This window comes from Panthera uncia (genome assembly GCF_023721935.1).
Source record: "Panthera uncia isolate 11264 chromosome A3 unlocalized genomic scaffold, Puncia_PCG_1.0 HiC_scaffold_11, whole genome shotgun sequence".
NCBI classification, from domain to species: domain Eukaryota; kingdom Metazoa; phylum Chordata; class Mammalia; order Carnivora; family Felidae; genus Panthera; species Panthera uncia.
Window position 1 is genome coordinate 4998821 of NW_026057578.1, and position 20731 is coordinate 5019551.

A 20731-nucleotide genomic window follows, 5' to 3' on the forward strand; every position below is an offset into this window, starting at 1 on the left:
TTAGGAGCCTGCTGGAGAGGCCAGTGTTGAGGCTTGGGGGAAGGTTCTAGATGAGGGATTCTTGGATTGGTAAAGCACGCCCAATGCCTGGACGGGAAGGTGAGCAGGAAAGGAGTGGGTGGATGGGCTTTGTAAGTGGATCGAACCATATAGAAGTCCCCGGACCCCGGCCCCAGTCAAGCAAACACAGGGAGGACTGTGACCAGTGACGCATAGGAGCTGAAGGGGGAAGGACCGTGTCTCCCTGGAGGACAGATGACTGAGCATGGCCCCTCCCGTCCTGCCCCCTCCAGGTCTGCTCCTCAGAAACACACACCAGCTTCCACAAGCCTCTTACAAACTCTCCTTGGGGCCCGGATGGAGGGGCCTATGAGCATGCTGACTTTTCCTTCTGGCACTCTCTGACCACCTGGATGCCCCCACTTTCTACACCTACCTCTATCCCTCATTTGTAGGCCCTGGAACAAAGCCTCAGGGCCCGTCAGGGACCAGAAGCAAAATGTTAACCAAAGGGTTAATATCACATGTCCACTGCAGAAGGAAAACGGCCTGGTTTGGCCAGCTCGGCTGCTGTAGGTGCTGTGACAGGGTGGCTGGGGCAGGTAAGTGGGGGAGGTTTTATTTTATTATTTTGTTTTATTAAAATTTTATTTAAATCCGTGTTAACAGTTAGTCGAATAATGGTTTCAGGAATAGAATTTAGTGATTCATCACTTACATGTAACACCCAGTGCTCATCCCAACAAGTGCCCTCCTTAATGCCCATCCCCCATCTAGCCCATCCCCCACCTACCTCCCCTCCCAAAACCCTCACTTTGTTCTCTGTATTCTGTTTTTATCTTATTTTCCTTTCCCTTCCCCTATGTTCATGTTTTGTTTCTTAAATTCCACATGAGTGAAATCATATATCTGTCTTTTTCTGACTGACTTATTTCGCTTAGCATAATACCCTCTAGTTCCGTGCACGTTGTTGCAAATGGCAAGATTTCATTCTTTTTGATCACCGAGTAATATTCTGTTGTACGTATGTATATATACAAATACATATCCATACGTGACATTGAACGGACGGTGACAGGTAGGATCAAAAGTGACAATAAAGGGCCCAGACAAAATTTGATTCTTAAAATTCAGTCACGTTGTTTTTTAAAAGCCATACTTAGAAATTCCCAAGGTATCAAAACAGAATTCAGAGACTCTATTTTGCCTTATTCATTATATTAGCCAGGAATGAGTGTGTCAGGAGAACGTTCTGGAGGGGAGGTGTTGATGAATTGAAAATGTCAAGGGGCTGTTTTATGTTCTTTGCAACATCCCCTGAGCAAACGTGGAGGGGAGCTGTATCTGCAGAGGGGGGGCTGGGGAGCTCCTCCCTGCGCTGGCTTCGACATCAGCGGCCTGGTGCTTGGCCGGCAGGTGCCCAGCGGCTGGCCTCTGGACTCAGTGGATGCCTTGCTCCGGCCAGCCTAGCTCTTTGGCATACGCCCCTTTGCAGCTCCTGATCTCAAAAGCGTGCGCCAGACCCTTGTTCAGGCCTGGCACCCCGGCTCTCCAGCCGATGAAGCCCTGGGTCGTCTTCGGGACTGGCGGGGACGGAAGGATCTGGAATGGAGACGTAGGGGGTTTAGCCACCTTGGGCCACAGTGACACGGGGCGTGCCCACTGAGGCACCAGGATCGGCACATGAAGCCCGATGGGGAAAGGACAGGAAGGTCTCCCTAAGTGAGATGCGCCCAAGGTACACACGCTCCGGTCAGCTGGACCCCGAGACTCGCTTCTCGCCACAAAACCATGAAGCCAGGGGTGATTCTTTATCTGGTCATGCCTAACACACTGACTCATGACCTCCAGGAAAGTAATTGTTTTTTTAATAAATGTTTTTATTTATTTTTTGAGAGAGCGAGAACAAGCGGGGGACAGGGAGACAGAGGATCTGAGATGGGCTCTGTGCTGACAGGCTGACAGGTTCACAGCAGCGAGCCCGATGCGGGGCTCGAACTTATGAACCGCGAGAGCATGACCTGAGCTGAAGTCGGATGCTCAACCGACTGGGCCACCCAGGCGCCCCTGGGAAGATAATTTTTATTTGATAAAAGAGCAAAAAGGAAAAAAAAGGTAAGGTCCAGAAATATCAGGGCACCTGGGTGGCTCAGTTGGTTAAGTGTCCGACTCTTGGTCTCAGCTCAGGTCATGATCTCCCGGTTTGTGAGTTCGAGCCCCACACCGGGCTCTGCGCTGACAGCACAGAGCCCCTGCTTGGGATTCTTTGTCTCCCCCTCTCTCTCTTTCTCTGATCCTCCCCTGCTCTGTCTCTCTCTCAAAAATAAGTGAACATTAAAAAAAAAGACATATTAAGTAAGTTCACATCCCCCTTTATAAAATATATAACAATATTGTCGGATGGTATCCCGGCGGTTACAAATACTCCCGTTTTCCTCAGGAGGCTTTATGAAACGTGTGTGCATGCACCCACACTCCCCCCCCCCCAAACTGTAGAGGCCACAGGAATGAAAGTGATAGAATATAATTAAAGACCGAAGGAAAATGAGGCTCTGTCTGAAATGAAAAACCACCGTTTTGTTCGTCAATTCCCTGGACAGACTTGAAATATTTGGAAAACGAGGGCAAATGTTTACATTAGTTTCTCCCCTTCCATTTGAAATAAGCCCCTGTTCTGCCTCAGGGCTTTTGTACACGCTGTTCCCTTTGCCTGGAAAGCTTTTCCAGGGCTGGCTCTTTGTCATCCTTCAGTCCTCAGCTCAAGGGGCATCACCCTGTCCTCTGTTATCCTCTAAAACCTCACCTGTCTCTTTCCTCCATGGCATTCAGCACAGCATCTAACAATTGTGTTGATTTTCTTGTTTCATGTGGCCCCCCCCCCCACCCCCTTGTCTTTTCTTCCTGTTTACCACTGTTTACCCAAGCAAGCCCCTGGCACCCACCAATAGCTAACCGTCATTGGAACTCTCTAAAACCCACCGGGTAACGTTCCAAATCCTTCGCAGGCGTTCTCCCACGGAACCCCGACACTATTCCCTGAAATAGGTGCTTTCGTTAGCCCCCATCGTACAGGAGGGAAAGGAGACACAGGGCAATCGGACGCTCCCAAGACCACGCAGAGGGTGAGCAGCCGAGCAGGATTTGGATCCCGGTGGTCTGGGCCCGGTCCTTCCCCCGCCCCGGTTTCGGGCCCAGCCCCTAGAAGTGTTTGCTGGATGACGGGACCAACCCCATCCTTTTCTCGGCCGCCCTCTGCTTCTGCAGCGCTGGACGCAGTGGTCCTCGCGAGTGTCGTGTGGGGACGGGTAGCCTGATGTGTTCCCCGCACGGGGGCTCCGACAGGGCCTGGAAACTGGCCTCCCACCTGCTGGGCGCCACCGCCTTCTTAGCTACCGCGGAGTGGGGCGAACACAGTTCCCTGCAGGGCTCATTTCTTACTTAGGAAAATAAGTATTCAAAACGACTTGGCGAACCTTGATGTATTTTTCCACTGGGGTCACGGGCCGGATGCGGAATCGCTCGGGAAGCTCGATTTTGGGCTTCGGGGTGAGGGGTTCTTCGTCACCCTTGAGCAACTGAAACACAGTCCCCAGAGACAGGAAGCTTCAGACTGAGGTTAGTGGGAGCCGTCTCGTCCCCGTCCCCCCGGAACGCCGCCGTTTGCAGGTGACCGAAGCAGGGCTCAGAAACGTTGGGGAGCTTGAGAGAAAGGGGCAGACTGGGGACCGTCAGCTCGGCCTCGGGACTCGGCGCTTGGCTGCTGTGCCTTGTACCAGCTTTTGCACCTGCTAATTTATACTCCCGCGTCGTAATTTGGGAAAACCTCACAGGTTGTGGACTCAAAAACTTGCCAACAAGCTTCCAGGACCAATCTTTAAAATATTAGAGGAGAGTCCCCATCCCCCCTTTTAATTTTTAAAGCGATTTTGAACTCCGAAATCCCAACTTAATTACATGTGAGGAATATTAATACAGACTCTTTTTATGCATTTTGTATTAATAAGGACTCATTTTATGCATAAAATCTCAAGTTGTAGAATTCTGTAAGTATTAAAAAAAACTCATTAAGAGTGGCATAATTTGAAAGCTAGCGGGTGGGGTGAATTACAAATGGGGTTACGCTGCCTTGAATCACGAAGGTTTGGAATTATGCGATTATTGTGCCGTTCTGTGGTCCCTCCCAAGAAATGTGGTCTCCAGGTTGCTGTGTCCTGGGGGTAGTTTGAAAGACTGTCATGGGGCGCCTGGGTGGCTCAGTCGGTTGAGTGTCCGACTCTCGGTTTTGGCTCAGGTCATGATCTTGCAGTCTGTGAGGTCAAGCCTGGCGTCAGACTCTGGGCCGACAGTGCAGAGCCTGCTTGGGATTCTCTCCCTCCCTCTCTCTCTTCCCCTCCCCCACTCGCTCTCTCTCTCAAAATAAATAAACATAAAGAAAGAAAGGTTGTAGTCTGGTGGCCACCGTCCCACTGAAGCCCATGCATGCATTTTACATCTGTAAGGTGATTTACAGACCCGAGCCACTACTCAAGAGTCAGATTTCATTTCTTTAAAATTTTTTTAAAGAAATATTTTTTTATTTTTGAGAGAGCGAGCGAGCCAGAGAGAGAAAGTGAGTGGGGAGGGCAGAGAGAGAGAGGGAGACACAGAATCCGAAGCAGGCTCCAGGCTCTGAGCTGTCCGCACGGAGCCCGACGCGGGGCTTGAACCCGTGAACTGGGAGATCGTGACCTGAGCTGAAGTCGGACGGTCAACCGACCGAGCTGCCCAAGCGCCCCTGGCCAGATTTCATTTAAACGGGTGGGTTTCTGGACTCTCTTGAGCCACGGGGGATCTGCACTTCTCCTGTCTATCAGGTAGCACTCAACTGAGCTGATGAGCTCTGCATGGGCCCAGGGGTTTCTGCAGTCACATCTACCACTCCCTAGTAATTACGCCTGGCCCTTCTGCCTGTTTCTGTTCCCTGGCTGGTTTAGGAAATACCTAGAATATTTCCCCGGTAATCCCTATATATTCACCTGGCTTCTACTTCTCGTCCCATCTGAACTACACACTCACCCAATGAGGCCCCTTGAGGACTGGCAACCCATTTTACAGATGGGTAGTCTGAGGCCAAGTGGCCCTGCAACCTGGCAGACCAGTTTCTCCCCTTGGTGCTTCCCTGTATTAACTGTATGACTTTGCAAGTCTTGGAGCTCAATTTCTTAATTCAGAAAATGGGCATAAAACAGCACTCCCTTCTGTGCAAGAGTTGTTGTATGGATTAAACGAGCTGGTTCGGATGAAGCACCCAGAACATGGCTGGCTCGTAGTAAGTGCTCAATAAATTCGCGAAAGGAAGGAACCTATAGGTTTCAGAGTTACCGGTTTTCGTACACAGCACTCCGTTTAACTTTATTCTTACAAATTATGCACTTCCTAACCATTTATTCTTTGAAATAATCAATTCTGTAACCTCTAGGCTCATAAAATCTCTATTTACCTCCTCGAGAGGGGTTGCTAAAAATCCCCAGTTCTGGGCCCAGTTTTGCCGCGCTTCGGTTTCAGCTTTCAGGCGGTATTTCCTGAAAAACGAAACAAAACAAAACAAAACAAAACAAAGGTCCTAAGTGCTGGGCGGCATTGGAAAAAGGTTAAAGTAGCAAGCTCTAAAAGGTCCACTGGGGAAAATTTTACTTTTTTCCATGCGTGTTATCGACTGAACTATGCCTCTGTGCCAGAAAGGGAGCTGGGTGCCAGAGGGAGCAGGAGTCCCGGTCTCTGGGGACCACGAGGGGTGACAGGCGTCTAAAGAACCAGAGGTACGGGTTGGATGGCACGCTGGGGACAAGACTTGGGGCTGGCTCTGCCCGAGGGGCCATGTAGGTATTAGAGTCCTTATTTTGGTGAAGTGAGTGAGGTGGGGTGAGGCGTCTGGAGTGCAGAATTTAAGGGGTGCTCACTTATAGGTTCTGGCAAGTGCACAGCCAGCATGGCCTGACCTTGAGAATGAGCCCCCCTTAAATACTGCCCCCCAGATCCCCCACTGGCCCTGCCCTAATCCTGGTCCTGCTTGTGCTCCACAGTAAATATGATTTATATACAGTGACCTACTAGTTGAGGGCTGTCACATTTTGCACACATCTAATTAAACATTCACTCATTTTGACTTTCAAGCTTCTTTTCCTCTTTTGCAATCAGTGTCTGCACCCCCACCCCACCCCCACCCCCCACCCCTCCAGCGCCCAGTGTCTCCACCGTTCTGGAGGTCCCGAACAAGCTTTCTGCCCTGGGCACTGAGCATCTAAAGCAGAGTCTAGTCTAATGGAGATATAACGTGAGCCTCAGGTATGAGCCACGTACATAATAACAATTTTCTAGAAGCCACACTAACGGAAAAGTGAAAATAAACGGCCGAAGTTAATTTTAATATTAGTTTCTTTGGGGGGTATGAAATCTTCGAAATCTGTTGTTTCTATTACATTTACAGTTCGTTCCAATTTGGGCCAGCCACTGGCTCAGGAGCCACTTTGGATGTTGGACAGAACCGTCTAAGGGTTGAACCGGCTCTCTTCACACAGGAGGGGGCATCTGATTTGGGTCTTGAAGGATGAGTATGAGTTTGTCTGGTGGAGAAGGGACGGAGGGGCATTTTAAACGGACGGAACATACCTGTCACGGCAGTCTTACAGGTGTCTGAGACAAAGATAAAAAACAATGAATCGCTGTGTATTTTGTGCCAAAGGATTCTGGCTTCCCATTGACAAGAGAGGGGTAAAGTTTCCTATAAAAATAAATTTGAGCGAAAAAGAAAGCCAGTTTAAAGAAAAATATGAAGTGATTAACGCAGGTTTTACAAGGAAATGATAAAAATCAGAGAGATGGCCAGCAGGATAACTGAAGTTTAAGAGGTAAGCAATTATCTTACTTGCATCTAAATTAGTAACCTCCCATATTGGTGGAAACTTCAGAGATGGTGTATTTAGCGATTCAATAGAGCGCCGAATAAAAACACCCATGACAAATGTCTGCTGAACATAAACCTTTTAGAAAATGGATCGGTTTTTTAAATTGAAATGTCTTACTATTTAAAAAGGCAGGAAAATCAAGAATGTAAAGAGCCTATGCATACCTCATTCAAATTAAGTATTAAGATATTTCTTTTATTTTTTTTTGGAATTTGGTAAATCTTAAAAATAACATGTTGGTCGGCTCAACAAGCAAAGATTTGCAGATGATTGCAAAACCAGATGTAGTATCTTTTATCTTTCGTCGTGGGCCTAAGAAGAGAAAGGCTTTCTGGTGGCCCTCATGTCCCTGACGTCGCCCAGACCACCTCCAGCGCACGGTCCTGGCGCCCGGAGGTCGACCGCCTCCAGGAGCTGGAGGGGAAACTGAGGCCGCCAGGTGTGCACGCTCGAGGTGGGGACGGCCCCGCCCACCGGGTACGGGATCCCGGGCGTTACCAGATCTCCTCTTGGGCGACGAGGTTCATGCGCTCCGCCGCAGCGGTGCTGAGAGGTTTCTGCGTCATGTGGGCTCTTGGTCTCTGGGCTCCCGGCGCGCACCAGCCCTGGGCTCGGCGGCGTCTCGCGTCGCCAGGGAGACCGGTTGCCCAGCAACGCGGGACGCGGAGGCGGAGGCTGTGCTGCACCTGGCGCGGGGTGCGGGCGCGAGGCTCCAGCCGAGGCCGTGCGCCCGCTGCCCTCCTCCGCCCGCCTCCGAGCCCTCCGCCCACCTCCCTGCCCACCTGCCTGGCCCTGGCGGCGGCGGCAGCCCTTCTCCTGTGCGGGAAGCCCTAGGGAAGCCTCACCGCCTCACCACCCTCCCCCTTTAAAATTTAGGCCTGCGAGGCAAGTACGCACACCCACGAGTGTACCCATCCTAAATGTACCAAGCTTGATGAATTCTGTCACAGAGGAACGCACCCCCCCGGAGCCACGGTCTGGATTATCAACTAGGACCTTCCAGCCCACCCGCCTTGTCCACTTCTCTGGGGGGGTGATTAGTTTCCCTGGCATTTGAACTTTGCAGAAGTGACTCGTCCAGGGCCCAAGGTTGTGTTTGAGAGGTTCATCCACCTTGCTGTGCGTGCCTGGGCGTGTTCTTTGTTCGTTTCCACTCCCGAAGTCTATCCTGCTGCCGCTGGGGTGGGGTTTGGGGTTTTGGCCACCCCAGTGCTGGAGCTCCTGATTGAAGATTGGTCGTTCATGCTGACAGGACGGTGAGTGGGGGCTCTGTTCATAGTTGGTTGAAGCAAATCCGTGCCCGTCAGTCAGGAAGGTGTCTTCAGGGAGCGCCTGCAGGTGGCAGCACAGGGCCTCCGCCTCATCTGGGTCCTCCACCAACTTTGGCTGCCTGACAGCAGTTTCAGGGAGAGGCCCAGAACCTCGCAAGACCCACCGAAAGTTCAGGCAACACCTCAGGAAAACCAGAGCTGGGCTTCTTTCCCGCTGTCCTTTGCTGCTTGGGTTGGACACCCACGGCCAAGCTCAGCTGCTTAAAAATCATCCAGAGAGAGAAGGGCCTCCTGATTATCAAGAGAGAGGAGGAGGATAGGATATGTGGACGCCCCATCTTCCTGCAGGCCCTGCTCCTAGGGAGGAAGAGTCACCCCCAAACCCAGAGTTCACGGTCAGACGAGGGCCTTTGAAGTTTGCTTCAAATCCTTTCTCTCCCACCAATTGTTCGAGCCGGTTTTCCATCCTACAAAATGTCACCGAAGGAATCCCTCCTTCGTGAAATTGGAGAATGTAAAGAAGGATCCAGCTGGGGTCCAGGGAATGCTGGCGCCATGATGGTTACTATGGCGCCTCAGGAAGGCCCACGGGGCTGCCCCAGGTGAGTGTAGCTCTCTCCCCTCTCAGGAAAGAAGGAATCCCGCCCTCCGGGCCAGTCCAACAGCCGTCCACCACCTCTCCTTCAAAACTGACATCTTCAAGAAGCAAAGCCCAGCTCCAGTCAAGGCCTCATTTCCATCTCCCCACACTGTCTCCCAAACCTTCGTGCCTTTGGCCAAAGACGCCTCCTATGCCGAGGCAACCCACAGGCTGGTCGTTGGGCAGCGTTCTCCGTTATTCGTGAGCACCAACCACTCTGGCAGCATGCAGAGCCATTCACATTTGCTCCCCCTACGCCACCTCCTCAGACCCCTACAAGTTCATTTGGCAGATGAGGACATGGGCTCAGAGAGGTCAACCAACTTTCCTGAGGCCACTGAGATGGAACACAGCAGAGGCAGGGCATGAGGCCACATCCAGTCCCAAAGCTTGGACTTTGAACCTCAACCACTTCTCATCCTAGACCCACCCCCCAGGGTGGCCCATGCAGCTATTTCTGAGGAGAATGGGCAGAACTGGCAAACTCCTACTCATCCTTCAAAACCCAACTAACTCCTCGCCGCCTCTGTACTTCCCTGCCTCATCAGGGACACACTCTAAATCACATCATCCTACTGTTACCCCATCCAGAATGATGAAACGATGCATTATCATCTGGGGGCATTCACATCTGTGCCCCCACTCGACTGACCTCCTGGAAGGCACTGTCCTTGCTTGTCTATATCTGTACCCGCCACACCTTCCAGGGATGCCTCCAGCTGCACTGGCCTCCTTAGTGTTCTCCAGACACTCGGGGCCGGCTCAGCTCAGGACCTGAGCTTCCCTACCCACTCACAATAGTTCTTCCCATACCTCTCCCCTGACTCCCCATCACCTTGAACCTCCTTCCTGATTTAGCCTCCTCAGGCCAGACGTGTCTCCCTGGCATGAGCCGGTGTGTGCATTTGTTTATTGCCTCATTGTCTTTCCTCCAGACGTGTCCACCCCTCCCCCTGGGGCAGGGGCAAAGACTTAGTCCGTCTGGTCCCTTCCTGGATCACCGCGCACATCAGAGGTGCTCGGCAGACATTTGTAGAATGAATGAGCCCGGCATACAGAGACATTCAGTAAGTGAACTTACTCTTAATCATTTTAACAGAATCATCTTGGAAGCTTCCCAAAGGGAAAGCTGACTTTGCCCTCCTACATGATGGATCCTCCTCTCCCCGCCGTCCACTATTCACACCGCTTTCCAGATTACTTACCCCCTGTTGTAAGAATGGTGGCTTCACAAAAAAAGGCCCGAAAGAAAACCCTGAGCCCACCCAGACACTTGTCCAGCCTGCGGCAATCCGACCAGGCCCACCAGCTTGCTTGGCCAAGGGCATAATGTGTACCACATTCATGAATTAACCTATCCTCTCTAATTCCAGCCCCCACCCGGCCCCGTCACTGTTTTGGCTGAGTGGGCAAATGGGACCACCCCAATTTGGGGCCTCTACCCAGCACCTCCCAAGAGCCAAGAAAAATATACACGCCTTGGGTGCGGAGAACATTGTTATATGTAAACACATCCCCCAACAGCCCCATAAAAGCACTAATCTGTTGATAAGGGAGCAAGGAGGTCAGGGAAAGGGAGGGGGGCAGACATTCCAGGGAGAATCACAGGTACCCAACTGGAAGGTAAAACACCCATGCCCCCTCAGATGACCTTGGTAATTATCCCGGAGATGGCCTGTAGTTCAGCAAAAGCATGATGACCCCCTTCGCTCAGTCCCATGAGTCTCTGGGCACCTGTGTACCTCTTGGCTGCTTGGGCAAAAAAACATGGCGCCCTGCCCTCCAAGTCTGTCCATTAACTGTTGTCTCTTAGACCCATTGTCCAATTCCAGGCCTCTGACAATGTGGGCTGGTGGAAACCTTGGGAGATCACCAAGTCAGTCAACGAACCGATTGAGAACCCCAGTCACGAAGGGTTGGTGTTGATGGGCATGAAGGAGGGTGTGGGTGTGGGGTGTGCAGGCCATATTATCTGTGCATTTCATGCAGGGGATTGTTATAAATGGTGAATACCAGCAGAAATGCATACATACGCGACGCTCTCCCCAAGCCATGTGCAGGAGCTGGGCTTTGCTTCTTGAAGATGTCAGTTTTGAAGGAGAGGCGGTGGGCGGCTGTTGGACTGGCCCGGAGGGCGGGATTCCTTCTTTCCTGAGAGGGGAGAGAGCTACACTCACCTGGGGCAGCCCCGTGGGCCTTCCTGAGGCGCCATAGTAACCATTATGGCGCCAGCATTCCCTGGACCCCCAGCTGGATCCTTCTTTACATTCTCCAATTTCACGAAGGAGGGATTCCTTCGGTGACATTTTGTAGGATGGAAAACCGGCTCGAACAATTGGTGGGAGAGAAAGGATTTGAAGCAAACTTCAAAGGCCCTCGTCTGACCGTGAACTCCGGGTTTGGGGGTGACTCTTCCTCCCTAGGAGCAGGGCCTGCAGGAAGATGGGGCGTCCACATATCCTATCCTCCTCCTCTCTCTTGATAATCAGGAGGCCCTTCTCTCTCTGGATGATTTTTAAGCAGCTGAGCTTGGCCGTGGGTGTCCAACCCAAGCAGCAAAGGACAGTGGGAAAGAAGCCCAGCTCTGGTTTTCCTGAGGTGTTGCCTGAACTTTCGGTGGGTCTTGCGAGGTTCTGGGCCTCTCCCTGAAACTGCTGTCAGGCAGCCAAAGTTGGTGGAGGACCCAGATGAGGCGGAGGCCCTGTGCTGCCACCTGCAGGCGCTCCCTGAAGACACCTTCCTGACTGACGGGCACGGATTTGCTTCAACCAACTATGAACAGAGCCCCCACTCACCGTCCTGTCAGCATGAACGACCAATCTTCAATCAGCTTGACCACCGAGGGCTCTAGGGTTGCCAGATTCAGTAAACACAGGATGTCCAGTTAAATTTGAATTTCACGGAGCAGACTTATGCCACACTATGTTTATACCAAGAAATTGTGTATTGTTCACCCAAAACACAAATAATCCGGTGAAGAAATGGGCAGAAGACATGAACAGACACTTTTCCAAAGAAGATACCCAGATGGCCAACAGACACATGAAAAGATGCTCAACATCACTCATCATCAGGGAAATGCAAATCAAAACCATGATGAGATATCACCTCACACCTGTCAGAATGGCTAAAATTAACAACTCAGGCAACAGCAGATGTTGGCGAGGATGCAGAGAAAGACGAACCCTTTTGCGTTGCTGGTAGAAATTCAAATGAGTGCCGCTATTGTGGAAAACAGTATGGCGGTTCAAACAGAACTGCCCTACAACCTAGCAAATGCACTAGTAGGTGTTTATCCAAAGGATACAGGAGTGCTGATTTGAAGGGGTACATGCACCCCAATGTTTATAGCAGCACTATCAACAATAGCCAAAGTATGGAAAGAGCCCAAATGTCCATCGACTGATGAATGGATAAAGTTATGGTATATGTATACAATAGAGTATTACTCGGCGATCAAAAAGATTGAAATCTCGCCATTGGCAACAAGGTGGATAGAACTAAAGTGTATTATGCTAAGTGAAATTAGTCAGAGAAAGACAAATATCATATGATTTCACTCATGTGGATGAAAGAAACAAAACAGATGAACATAGGGGAAGGGAAGGAAAAATTAGATAAAAACAGAAAGAGAGGCCAACCATAAGAGATTCTCAAATAGAGAGAACAAATTGAGGGTTGCTGGAGGGCAGTCGCGGGGGGGGGGGATGGGTTAAATGAGGGATGGTCATAAAAAAGGGTGCTTGTTGGGATGAGCACTGGATGTTATATACAAGTGAGAAATCACTGAATTCTATTCCTGAAACCAATATTACACTATATATTAACCAACTTGGATTTAAATTAAAAAGAAAAAAGAAATCTCGTGCGGTTTCGCTGGGTCCCGTGTCATCTCTGAACATCCTAGTCTCGGTGAACTTCTGCATTGGTATGTGTGCCTTCTCCTCCTCTCCTCGTTCTAGGAGTGGAAACCTCCTCCCTACGATATTTGAAACAAGACATTCGCGGACCTCTGACGGACACTGTTCACCATTTCTTCACTTTAATTCCATTCTTTTGGAAAGAGTGTTATTCAGGAAGAGCTGGGAGGGGAAGGGATGGCCACACTTGCTGATTCCCATCATACGTGGGAAAAGGAGGAAATATTTACAGCTTGGGAAGGTTTGCCGTGTTCCTGCATATTAATATTTTTGGCCATCTCTCAGCATTCTGGGACAGTTTTTAGGTTTTATTTTTTTCCCCCATCTTGCTGTTGCTCTAGAAAACCTTTCAACAACTGGAGCCAACTGTTTCTTTTTAGTTTTTAAGCTTAAACAGTTTTCTTTTTTATTTTGTGATTTTTTTTTTGAAACCAAAGAATGTTTTGTGCAGCCAACGTCCCCGCCAGCCAGCCAGCCAGCGTGCCTTTTTCCGCAGCGCGGGTGATTATCACCTCGACTGCATGAAGGCTTGAGATAAAGGTGCCAATTTGCAGGGCAGGTTTTTGATGGCTTCACCGAGCTTAAGGAACTCCAAGGGTCTCTAGTCCTTGCGCCCCCATTATGTTAGCTCGGATCACAGCAAAGGGACTCTTGTCTTACCTTACAAATTGTCCACACTCCACACACGTAAAGTAACAATTAACATCACTCTCTGGGGCTTATTGAAGGAGAACAAAGCCGAATCCCTCCCACCGCGCCCCGGAAGCCTCCCTCTCAGCTTTGTTCTCCGCTGGGCGCAATTATCAATGGCTCCACGTCGCGGCCCCTCCGGGTCAGGGTGCATTTTGTTCCTCTCTTTCCCTCTCACCTGCCCCTTCCTTTCCAGCCTCTCTTGTGCCAGCTCTTAGGATGTGAGAAAAGCCCAGCCCCTGTGTGAAAAGTAAGCCTGAATGCTAGGGGAGAAGAGCCAGCTTTGATTTCCAAGCGAGACTAACACTCAGCGATCTTTGCAGGGGAAGGTGGTAAGTGCCCAGGAGCGGTCCTCGGGTGGCTGTCAGAATGGAAGGCAGAGGGTGTCCGTGGGCTGTCACAAGGCGCGTCTGCAATGAAGCCTCTGTGCTCGAGGAGGAGTCCGCTTAGAAGTGCATGTGCTCTGAGAATGCAGGTGTCGCCCAAGAAGGGCTTGGAGTAGCCTGAAGTCGCAGGTACCGTCCTTGAATGGAACTCGAGTGGCGTATTACCTGTGATTCCAGAGACACCTCATCGAGCTGGCCTGGCCAGGCGCAGGGCTTTGCTGTCCAGGGTGGACCAGCTACCCTGGGTTCTGCCAGCAGAGGGTCCGACAGAAGGTTTGGAAGGAAAACTGGACCCCTGCGCAGGAAGGGGAGACGGGAGGTGGTTTCCATGTTCTGTTCTGTAAGATTAGGGGTTTACGTACCTGGCAGACCTGTCCCCTTCCCCTTCCGCTGAGGCTTAAGGCAGGCTACGGTTTCCAGTGGTCATTCATTCGCTCATTCACTCAACTGACACATGTACCGAATCTCCTCTACGTGCTGGGCTTTGTGCCAGGCACTGGGGACCCATCAGGGGCAAGGCAGGACTGATTCCAACCTCAGGAAGCTCCCAGTTTAGTAAACCAATAAACCAGGAGACTTTGAGATGGGGACAAGCGTTAAAAAAAAAAAAAAAACAGAACATGTAAGGGGTGTCGTGGGGTGAGGGAGTTGTGGCAGTAGGATGCCAGGGGAGGTGGCATTTGAGCAGGGACGCGAGCAGTGCAAGCAAGCCATCTCTGGGGACAGAGGAGGACACACATGGGGGCTGGGCGGTCCACCAGGCCTCGGCACCAGGTGGGTCTGGGGAATTTGGACTTTTTATTCCAAGTTCAGTGGGAGGTGCTTAGCGCAACTGGGTAGGGCTGTCCAGTCCAACACACAGGCTTTGCGGCCTCGGGCACAGCGTAGGACCCCCTGTGTCCCCACAGCCCCCCAGAGGATGTCCTCTCATGTTCTCATTGCTGCTTTTCGGGGTTCAAGGGCATCAAGGGGTTCAGGGCTGGGACCTCATGAAAGAGAGTAGGAAGATCGCGCTCCTGAAATCTTTTGCAGACTATCCCCTTCCGTGCTTGAAGTGGTTCTGGGATAGCAGCTAACTATACTTCCCTCCAGCCTGGCTGGGGCCTGGTTGATCACCAGGTGACATTTCACCGGGCTGCAGTGATTGGCCAGATAGGAGGACATGTGACCGAAGCAGGGCCAATCAGAGTCTTTCCCTGGGTTTTTATGAACAGACACCAAGCTGGGATGACCCTTTTTGTCCCTAGGCTGGGATATGGAAAGCTTAGAGCTGCCTGTGGCCAAACCCCTCTCTTCCTGCCCCTGTGCATGCTGCTTCCCTGCCGGTAGGGGAGAAGCCTGAATGCTCCAGGAAACAAGGAGGCCAGTGTGCAGAGAGCGGAGAGGGGGAGGGGAGGGTCGAAGTGAGGGCGCAAGAGAAAACCCTAGTGATGGTTTGGATGTGTGCAGGTTCCTGAGGCCAGCTCTGCCCCTGGGTTTCCCAGTTACTCGAACCAGCTAAAGCCCACTCCAGTTTTGGTCGTGATGGGGGTCTACGCGTCGCAACAAAACGGATTTCAGACCATTTCGCTCTGGAAAGTCGTCTAACCCTCCCGCCTCGGGAAAGTCACGTGGCTAGTCAAACGTCCTTGGTCTTAATTTGCTTAGTCCCCCCCTCCCCCACCCAGTGGCCCCACTGCTTCCGGGCTGGGTCAGGTGTGGCAAGGGTTTGCCGTTTGCCTAGTGCACAGGCCCTGCCTGTGTCCGGTCCCAGGGACGCCCTGCGGGTCACGCACATTCCCCAGCCCTCCCCCTCCCCCCCCCCCCCACCTCGCGGCTGGGAAAGGAAGCCCCTTCTAGAGAGGGGAGGAAGCCACACAGGGGGCTGCGCGGGGAGGGGGCGGTGGCTCAGGGGCCAGGATGTTCATCTTGGAGCTCCGGGGACACCCTCACGTCTCCCCGCCGCTCCACTTAGCACCCGGAGCCGCTTTGCGGCCGCTCCTTTTTAGAGGTTCGCCTTCTCGGCTGCGCGGGGAGTAGGGCGTCCTGACGTGGGTACCGCCTGGCTGTCACCCCACGGTGATGACGACCACGGATAAGCTGGAACTTACTTAGCACTTGCCGGGCTGAGTACCTGCGAGGCCCCTCTGCCTTGCGACCTCACGGTAGCCCCATGACGCGGGAGTGATGAACGTTCCTCTTTTGCAGAGGCAGACACAGCATCAGAGAAGCTCAGGCGCTGGTCCACGGTCGCACAGCTTTATCGCCGGAAAGCCGAGATCCAGGTGTGCGTCGGCAGCAGTGTGGCAAACTGCAAGGCGAGAGCTCACCCGGGGTGTCCTGGGGCCTCCTGGATGGACAGTGGTCCGCAGTACCTTTCCCGCGACAATCTGGGCCGTCCCACGTGACCGTAAATGACTGCAAAGGAAGGAGGGAACAGCGTTTCTCCTCTCCGTCCCCACCGCACCCCTCCCCCAGGCTCCGTGGGCGTCTGTTGGGCATTTCTTTAGGACCTGCTGCGGGCCGGGCTCCTGGTGTGGGCGGTCGGGGGTCTAAGCGTCCTCCCACGCTCTAGGCCCAGCCACCGGTCAGTGCCTGGCACGCAGCGGGCCCTCTGGGGACACTTGTCTGGTGGAAGGAAGGCTGTCCTAGCCTTCTGGAGCGGGAGGCCTCACCCGGGACATGAAAGGGCATCTCGCGTGGCTGAGAAACGTGGTCCCCCTCTGCCTGTCATGGACGTGGGGACAGGACCCACGGGGACTCCGCATGTTTGATCTGAGAGGCGAATGGCTTCTGTGGAGTCACCTCTCTCGGGGGCCTCACCTCGGAGTCGGGGGAGACGCGTCTATGACGCCTATTGTTTGCTTTCACACAACTTCGTCTCGAGTGGATTTTATTTTATTTTTTATTTTTATTTTTTTACAATATTTTATTTTATTTTTTATTTTTTTTCAATATATGAAATTTATTGTCCGATCGCTTTCCGTACAACACCCAGTGCTCATCCCAAAAGGTGCCCTCCTCAATGCCCCTCACCCACCCCCCATCAACCCTCAGTCGAGTGGATTTTAAAGGAAAGCTCGGGGGCTCTACGAGATGCAAAAGGCTAAGGTGGGAATGCGTGTTGTTTCAGAGACCTGGCTGCGGTTACTGGGGGACCGCGTGTGGGCCAGGTCTTTTAAAGCTAGTGAACGAGGAGAGCGGTGGCTCCCAGCCCGCGACTGTCTGCCCCGTGGTCGGACAGCCTTGAAAGGGAGCATTCAGGGGCAAGTGGGGACCCTCCTGGGGGCGTGTCCGTGGCCCCCTGACCTCGTCCCCCTCCCATCTCACCCGATGAGCCCCCACCGGGCCCCCTCATCACTCCCCTGGGCAGCCAGGGGGGCTCGGCGGTCGCAAACTGGAGCGTGGACCCTCCCTGTGTTAGGCACCCCCAGCGGCCCTCCCGTGTTCTCAGGAATGACGTCGTGCCATGCGAGCTGGGCTGTGGAACTGGCCTCCCCGGGTTCGAATCCTTCCCTATTTACCAGCTGTGCTCACTTGAGAAGATTCCTTCCTCATCTGTAAAATGGAGATCACAATAATAACCCTCTCGACAGCTGTCATGAGGAAGAAATGAATTAGCACCATGTATGAAAGGCATTTGCACACGGCCTAGCACAAGTTATAGGCAACGAAAGTGTTTGCTCTTAGGGTCAGGTGGAGACTGCTGGTGGTGGACATAGGCCCTGCCTAGGCTGATGCATTCACCTTGACCTCACCTCCAACCTGTCACAGGCTGTGCTCCTGCCTCACCCCCCTGGTTTCCATCTAGGAAACACTTCAGGCCAATTCCTGCCTCCGGGCCTTTGCACTGGCCTTCTCTGTGCCTGGAATGCATGTCGCTTTTCTTCCTCCTCCCTTACAAAGTAACTCTGCTGTCACTTTCTCCAGGAAGGCTTCCCAGACCAGGCCAGATGCCCTCCCCACACTTTGGTAGCAGTTGTAGGGAGGGTTTTAAAGTTTTTAAAAAAATTTTTTATGCTTATTTATTTTTGAGAGAGAGAGCGAAAGTTTTTTTTTTTTTTTTTTTGGAGTTTATTTATTTTGAGAGAAAGAGTGCAGGCAAGTGGGGGAGGGGCAGAGAGACAGGGAGAGAGAGAATCCCAAGCAGGCTCTGTACTGTCAGCCTGGGGCCTGATGCAGGGCCGGATCCCCACAACCTGTGAGATCATGACCTGAGCCGAAATCAAGAGTCAGGCGCTTAACCCGCTGAGCCACCCAGCCCCCCTCCCCGCCTCACAGCACGTTTTCATAATGAATTTTCACCAGTGAGTTTTGCTCAACAGGGACCTCTCGGAGTCCAGAACAACGATGGCTCTTGGTTGGCACTCAGGATTCGGTTGGTGAAGGTGTGGATGAGGCAGCCTGCTGTTCTTACCACACATTCATGCCAACGGGCTGCAGAGACCAACGGACCGATTGGTGTGCTGGACGTCCGTGCAGGTGTTTGCAGAACTCCGGACGAGGCAAGGGCAGGACGAGACTGTCTTTCCACCCCTGTCTTCCTCCCTCCTTTGGGGTTTCCCGCTCCCAGCGGTGGCTGCTGCAGACCTAGGGACCATGCACGCACCCCCGCTGGGCCCTCCCAGACCCGCTGAGCGTTGCTGGCTGGGCTGTGCACATCAAGGCAGAAATAAAAAGATGCAACTTTGAGTTCTTTGGCTCCTCTGGGTTTAAATCAAACTCTTAGTGTAATTTCAAACTACTTTCTTTTTTTATTTTTTTTTCTTTTGGTGGGTCTATTTTATACAGAGCATGTTTCAAATCAAAGCGAGGGAACATTTTCCCCCTTCTTCCCATGAAAGGCAGGGGGTCTAAGACATTTTAATAGCTTTCATATTCCTTGCTCCAAATATATTATTTTAGCACAATAGTTCCTTTGCGGGAGAATTGCTTAAATGATTCAAAATGGATTTAAAAATATATTTCAAGTTTTAATTTTATGCACAGCACATTAATGAGCAGAGTGCCTTAGAGACTGCCTGTCAGTTTAACATATTCACAATATTCTCAACACAGATGTTATTCCATCTAAACCCTTTTAGAGGGAAGAAACCAGTCATTTTTTTCTTGGGGGATGTCAGAAAATATATTATTTTTGAAATTGTATTTTGATCCCAGAATTCTGTGCAAAAATATGATCATTAGGGTCTGGGTTTGCAGAATCAGTCCCGTGGACACCAAACTTTTAAAAAGTCCCGAAAAGAGGAGCTGTCAGAACCCTTCACTCGGTTCCCGTTCTCTCACGGGGACTCTGAGCTTCGACAAGTGGAAGTGGAAACAATGGAAACTTCACCGCGCTGTGCGTCAGATGGGTCAGGGTCAGGGTCAGGGTCAGTGGTACAGTTAGGGTCAGGGCCAGGGTTATGGTTTAGGCTAAGGTTATGGGTTAGGGTGAGGTTTAAGGTAAGGGTTAGGGTCAGGGTTAGGAGTTAGGGTTAGGGTTTAGGTTAGGTTCAGGGTAAGGGTCAGGGTTAGGGGTTTGGATTAGGGTCAAGGTCAGGGCTAGGGGTTAGGTTTAGGGTTAGGGTCAAGGTCAGGACTAGGGATTAGGGTTACAGTTAGGGTTTGGGTTGAGCCTCTTTTAAAGACCAGATGGAATGATAGTGGGTTTGATGTGGAAATCTTTAGAAGGTATGACTCTCATTTTCTTGTTTTTCCCATTAAGGTGCCTGATATTGGCATCAATGGGTCTCTGTCTCCTTGGCTTATCAGAGGTGATCCAGGCTTAGCCAGTATTGAGTATATACAGGCTGGCATTAATCACATCTGTTCCTAAATGTCCCAATCGTTAAGCAGCTGCATAGGTACAGGTGAATGCTTTCTTCCAGGTCAGTGCCAGCTGTGATGGCCTTGATCCTGCCCAGAGTATTTCTGGGTTGGAGTTGCCCTCTGCCCAAGCGCACCTGATTCCTGTGGATGTCGAGGAGAGGTGAGCTTTCTGGAGCCTTCTCTGTGAAACTGGGAGTGGTGGTCGGGTCACGTATGTGGCCTAGAAGTGTGTGGCCCACAATGAGAGCCCCTATTTTATCTGTGTAGTGCATGTTTTCCTTGCTGTCCCGGAAGGCTGTTGGCCGTGGGCCTTCCTGAGCTCTCCAGGCCCCATCCAGGGTTTTCTGTAGGCAGAGTGGATTTTTATTTAAGCCAGTGCTATGTTCACAGCCTTCTAGCAAAGGCACCAGTTCCCAGCCAGGGCAGTGTTTGTGATGTGCTGGTTTCACACCCCCCACTCCCCTCAACGTGCTGGCTTATCTGAAGGGGCCTTTGCAGGAGGGGACTGGGCACCAGATGTGGGGCTTCTAGAGTCTGGGGCTCTATTCTCCTGTCCCCTGCCTTCCCGGTGCAGCAAGTTCAGGGAGATAAACCCGCAGCTGCTTTCTTAAACAGAAAATGCTAGTATATCTTTTTTTAAAAATTATTTTTATTTTGAGAGGGTGAGGAGGGACAGAAAGACAGAAAGAGAGAGAGAGAGAGAGAGAGAGAGAGAGAGAGAGAATCTTAAGTAAGCTTTGTGCTGAGTGCTGAAGTGCTGATGCGGGGCTCTATCTCACATCCCTGGGATCATGGCCTAAGCCGAAATCAAGAGTCGGATGCTCAACCGACTGAGCCACCCAGGCGCCCCTAAAATGCTGGTATATCTTAATTCTTGGTGTATAAGAAAGATTCATGAAAAGACCCCTTTCCCCTTTTTAATAATGAAAGAAATTTTATTTTGAAAATATTAAAGTGATGCATAAAAATATGACCTTGGAGTTCCCACGGAATAAATGGACCCCAGAATAGGTGGGAAAATGTGAGAAATGAGGACAGTGGGGGGGATTTACCGTTCCAGATATTAGTATATGCTCCAAAGACCCAGTCA

General features: G+C 51.5%; 1 protein-coding gene and 1 long non-coding RNA gene across 3 annotated transcripts; one reads left to right on the forward strand and one right to left on the reverse strand.

Annotated features, from left to right (window-relative positions):
- Positions 1-1115: 1115 nt before the first annotated feature.
- Positions 1116-7582, reverse strand: CA3H20orf85 (chromosome A3 C20orf85 homolog). Of its 2 annotated transcripts, XM_049650569.1 has the most exons (5): positions 7443-7582; positions 5480-5561; positions 3474-3575; positions 2980-3036; positions 1116-1602 (listed from the first exon to the last, which is right to left on the reverse strand). In XM_049650569.1, the coding sequence occupies exons 1-5, from the start codon at positions 7508-7510 to the stop codon at positions 1441-1443; spliced, it is 471 nt and encodes a 156-aa protein (XP_049506526.1). In that variant the 5' UTR covers positions 7511-7582; the 3' UTR covers positions 1116-1440. The 2 variants fall into 2 exon arrangements, with proteins under 2 accessions (XP_049506526.1, XP_049506527.1); XM_049650570.1 differs by lacking the exon at positions 2980-3036 and having other exon boundaries at positions 7443-7580.
- A 6060-nt stretch (positions 7583-13642) lies between these two features.
- LOC125936460 (uncharacterized) lies at positions 13643-18522 on the forward strand. The gene is made up of 3 exons (XR_007462022.1): positions 13643-13797; positions 16039-16115; positions 18156-18522. It is a non-coding gene; the product is annotated as an uncharacterized LOC125936460 (long non-coding RNA).
- Positions 18523-20731: the final 2209 nt, after the last annotated feature.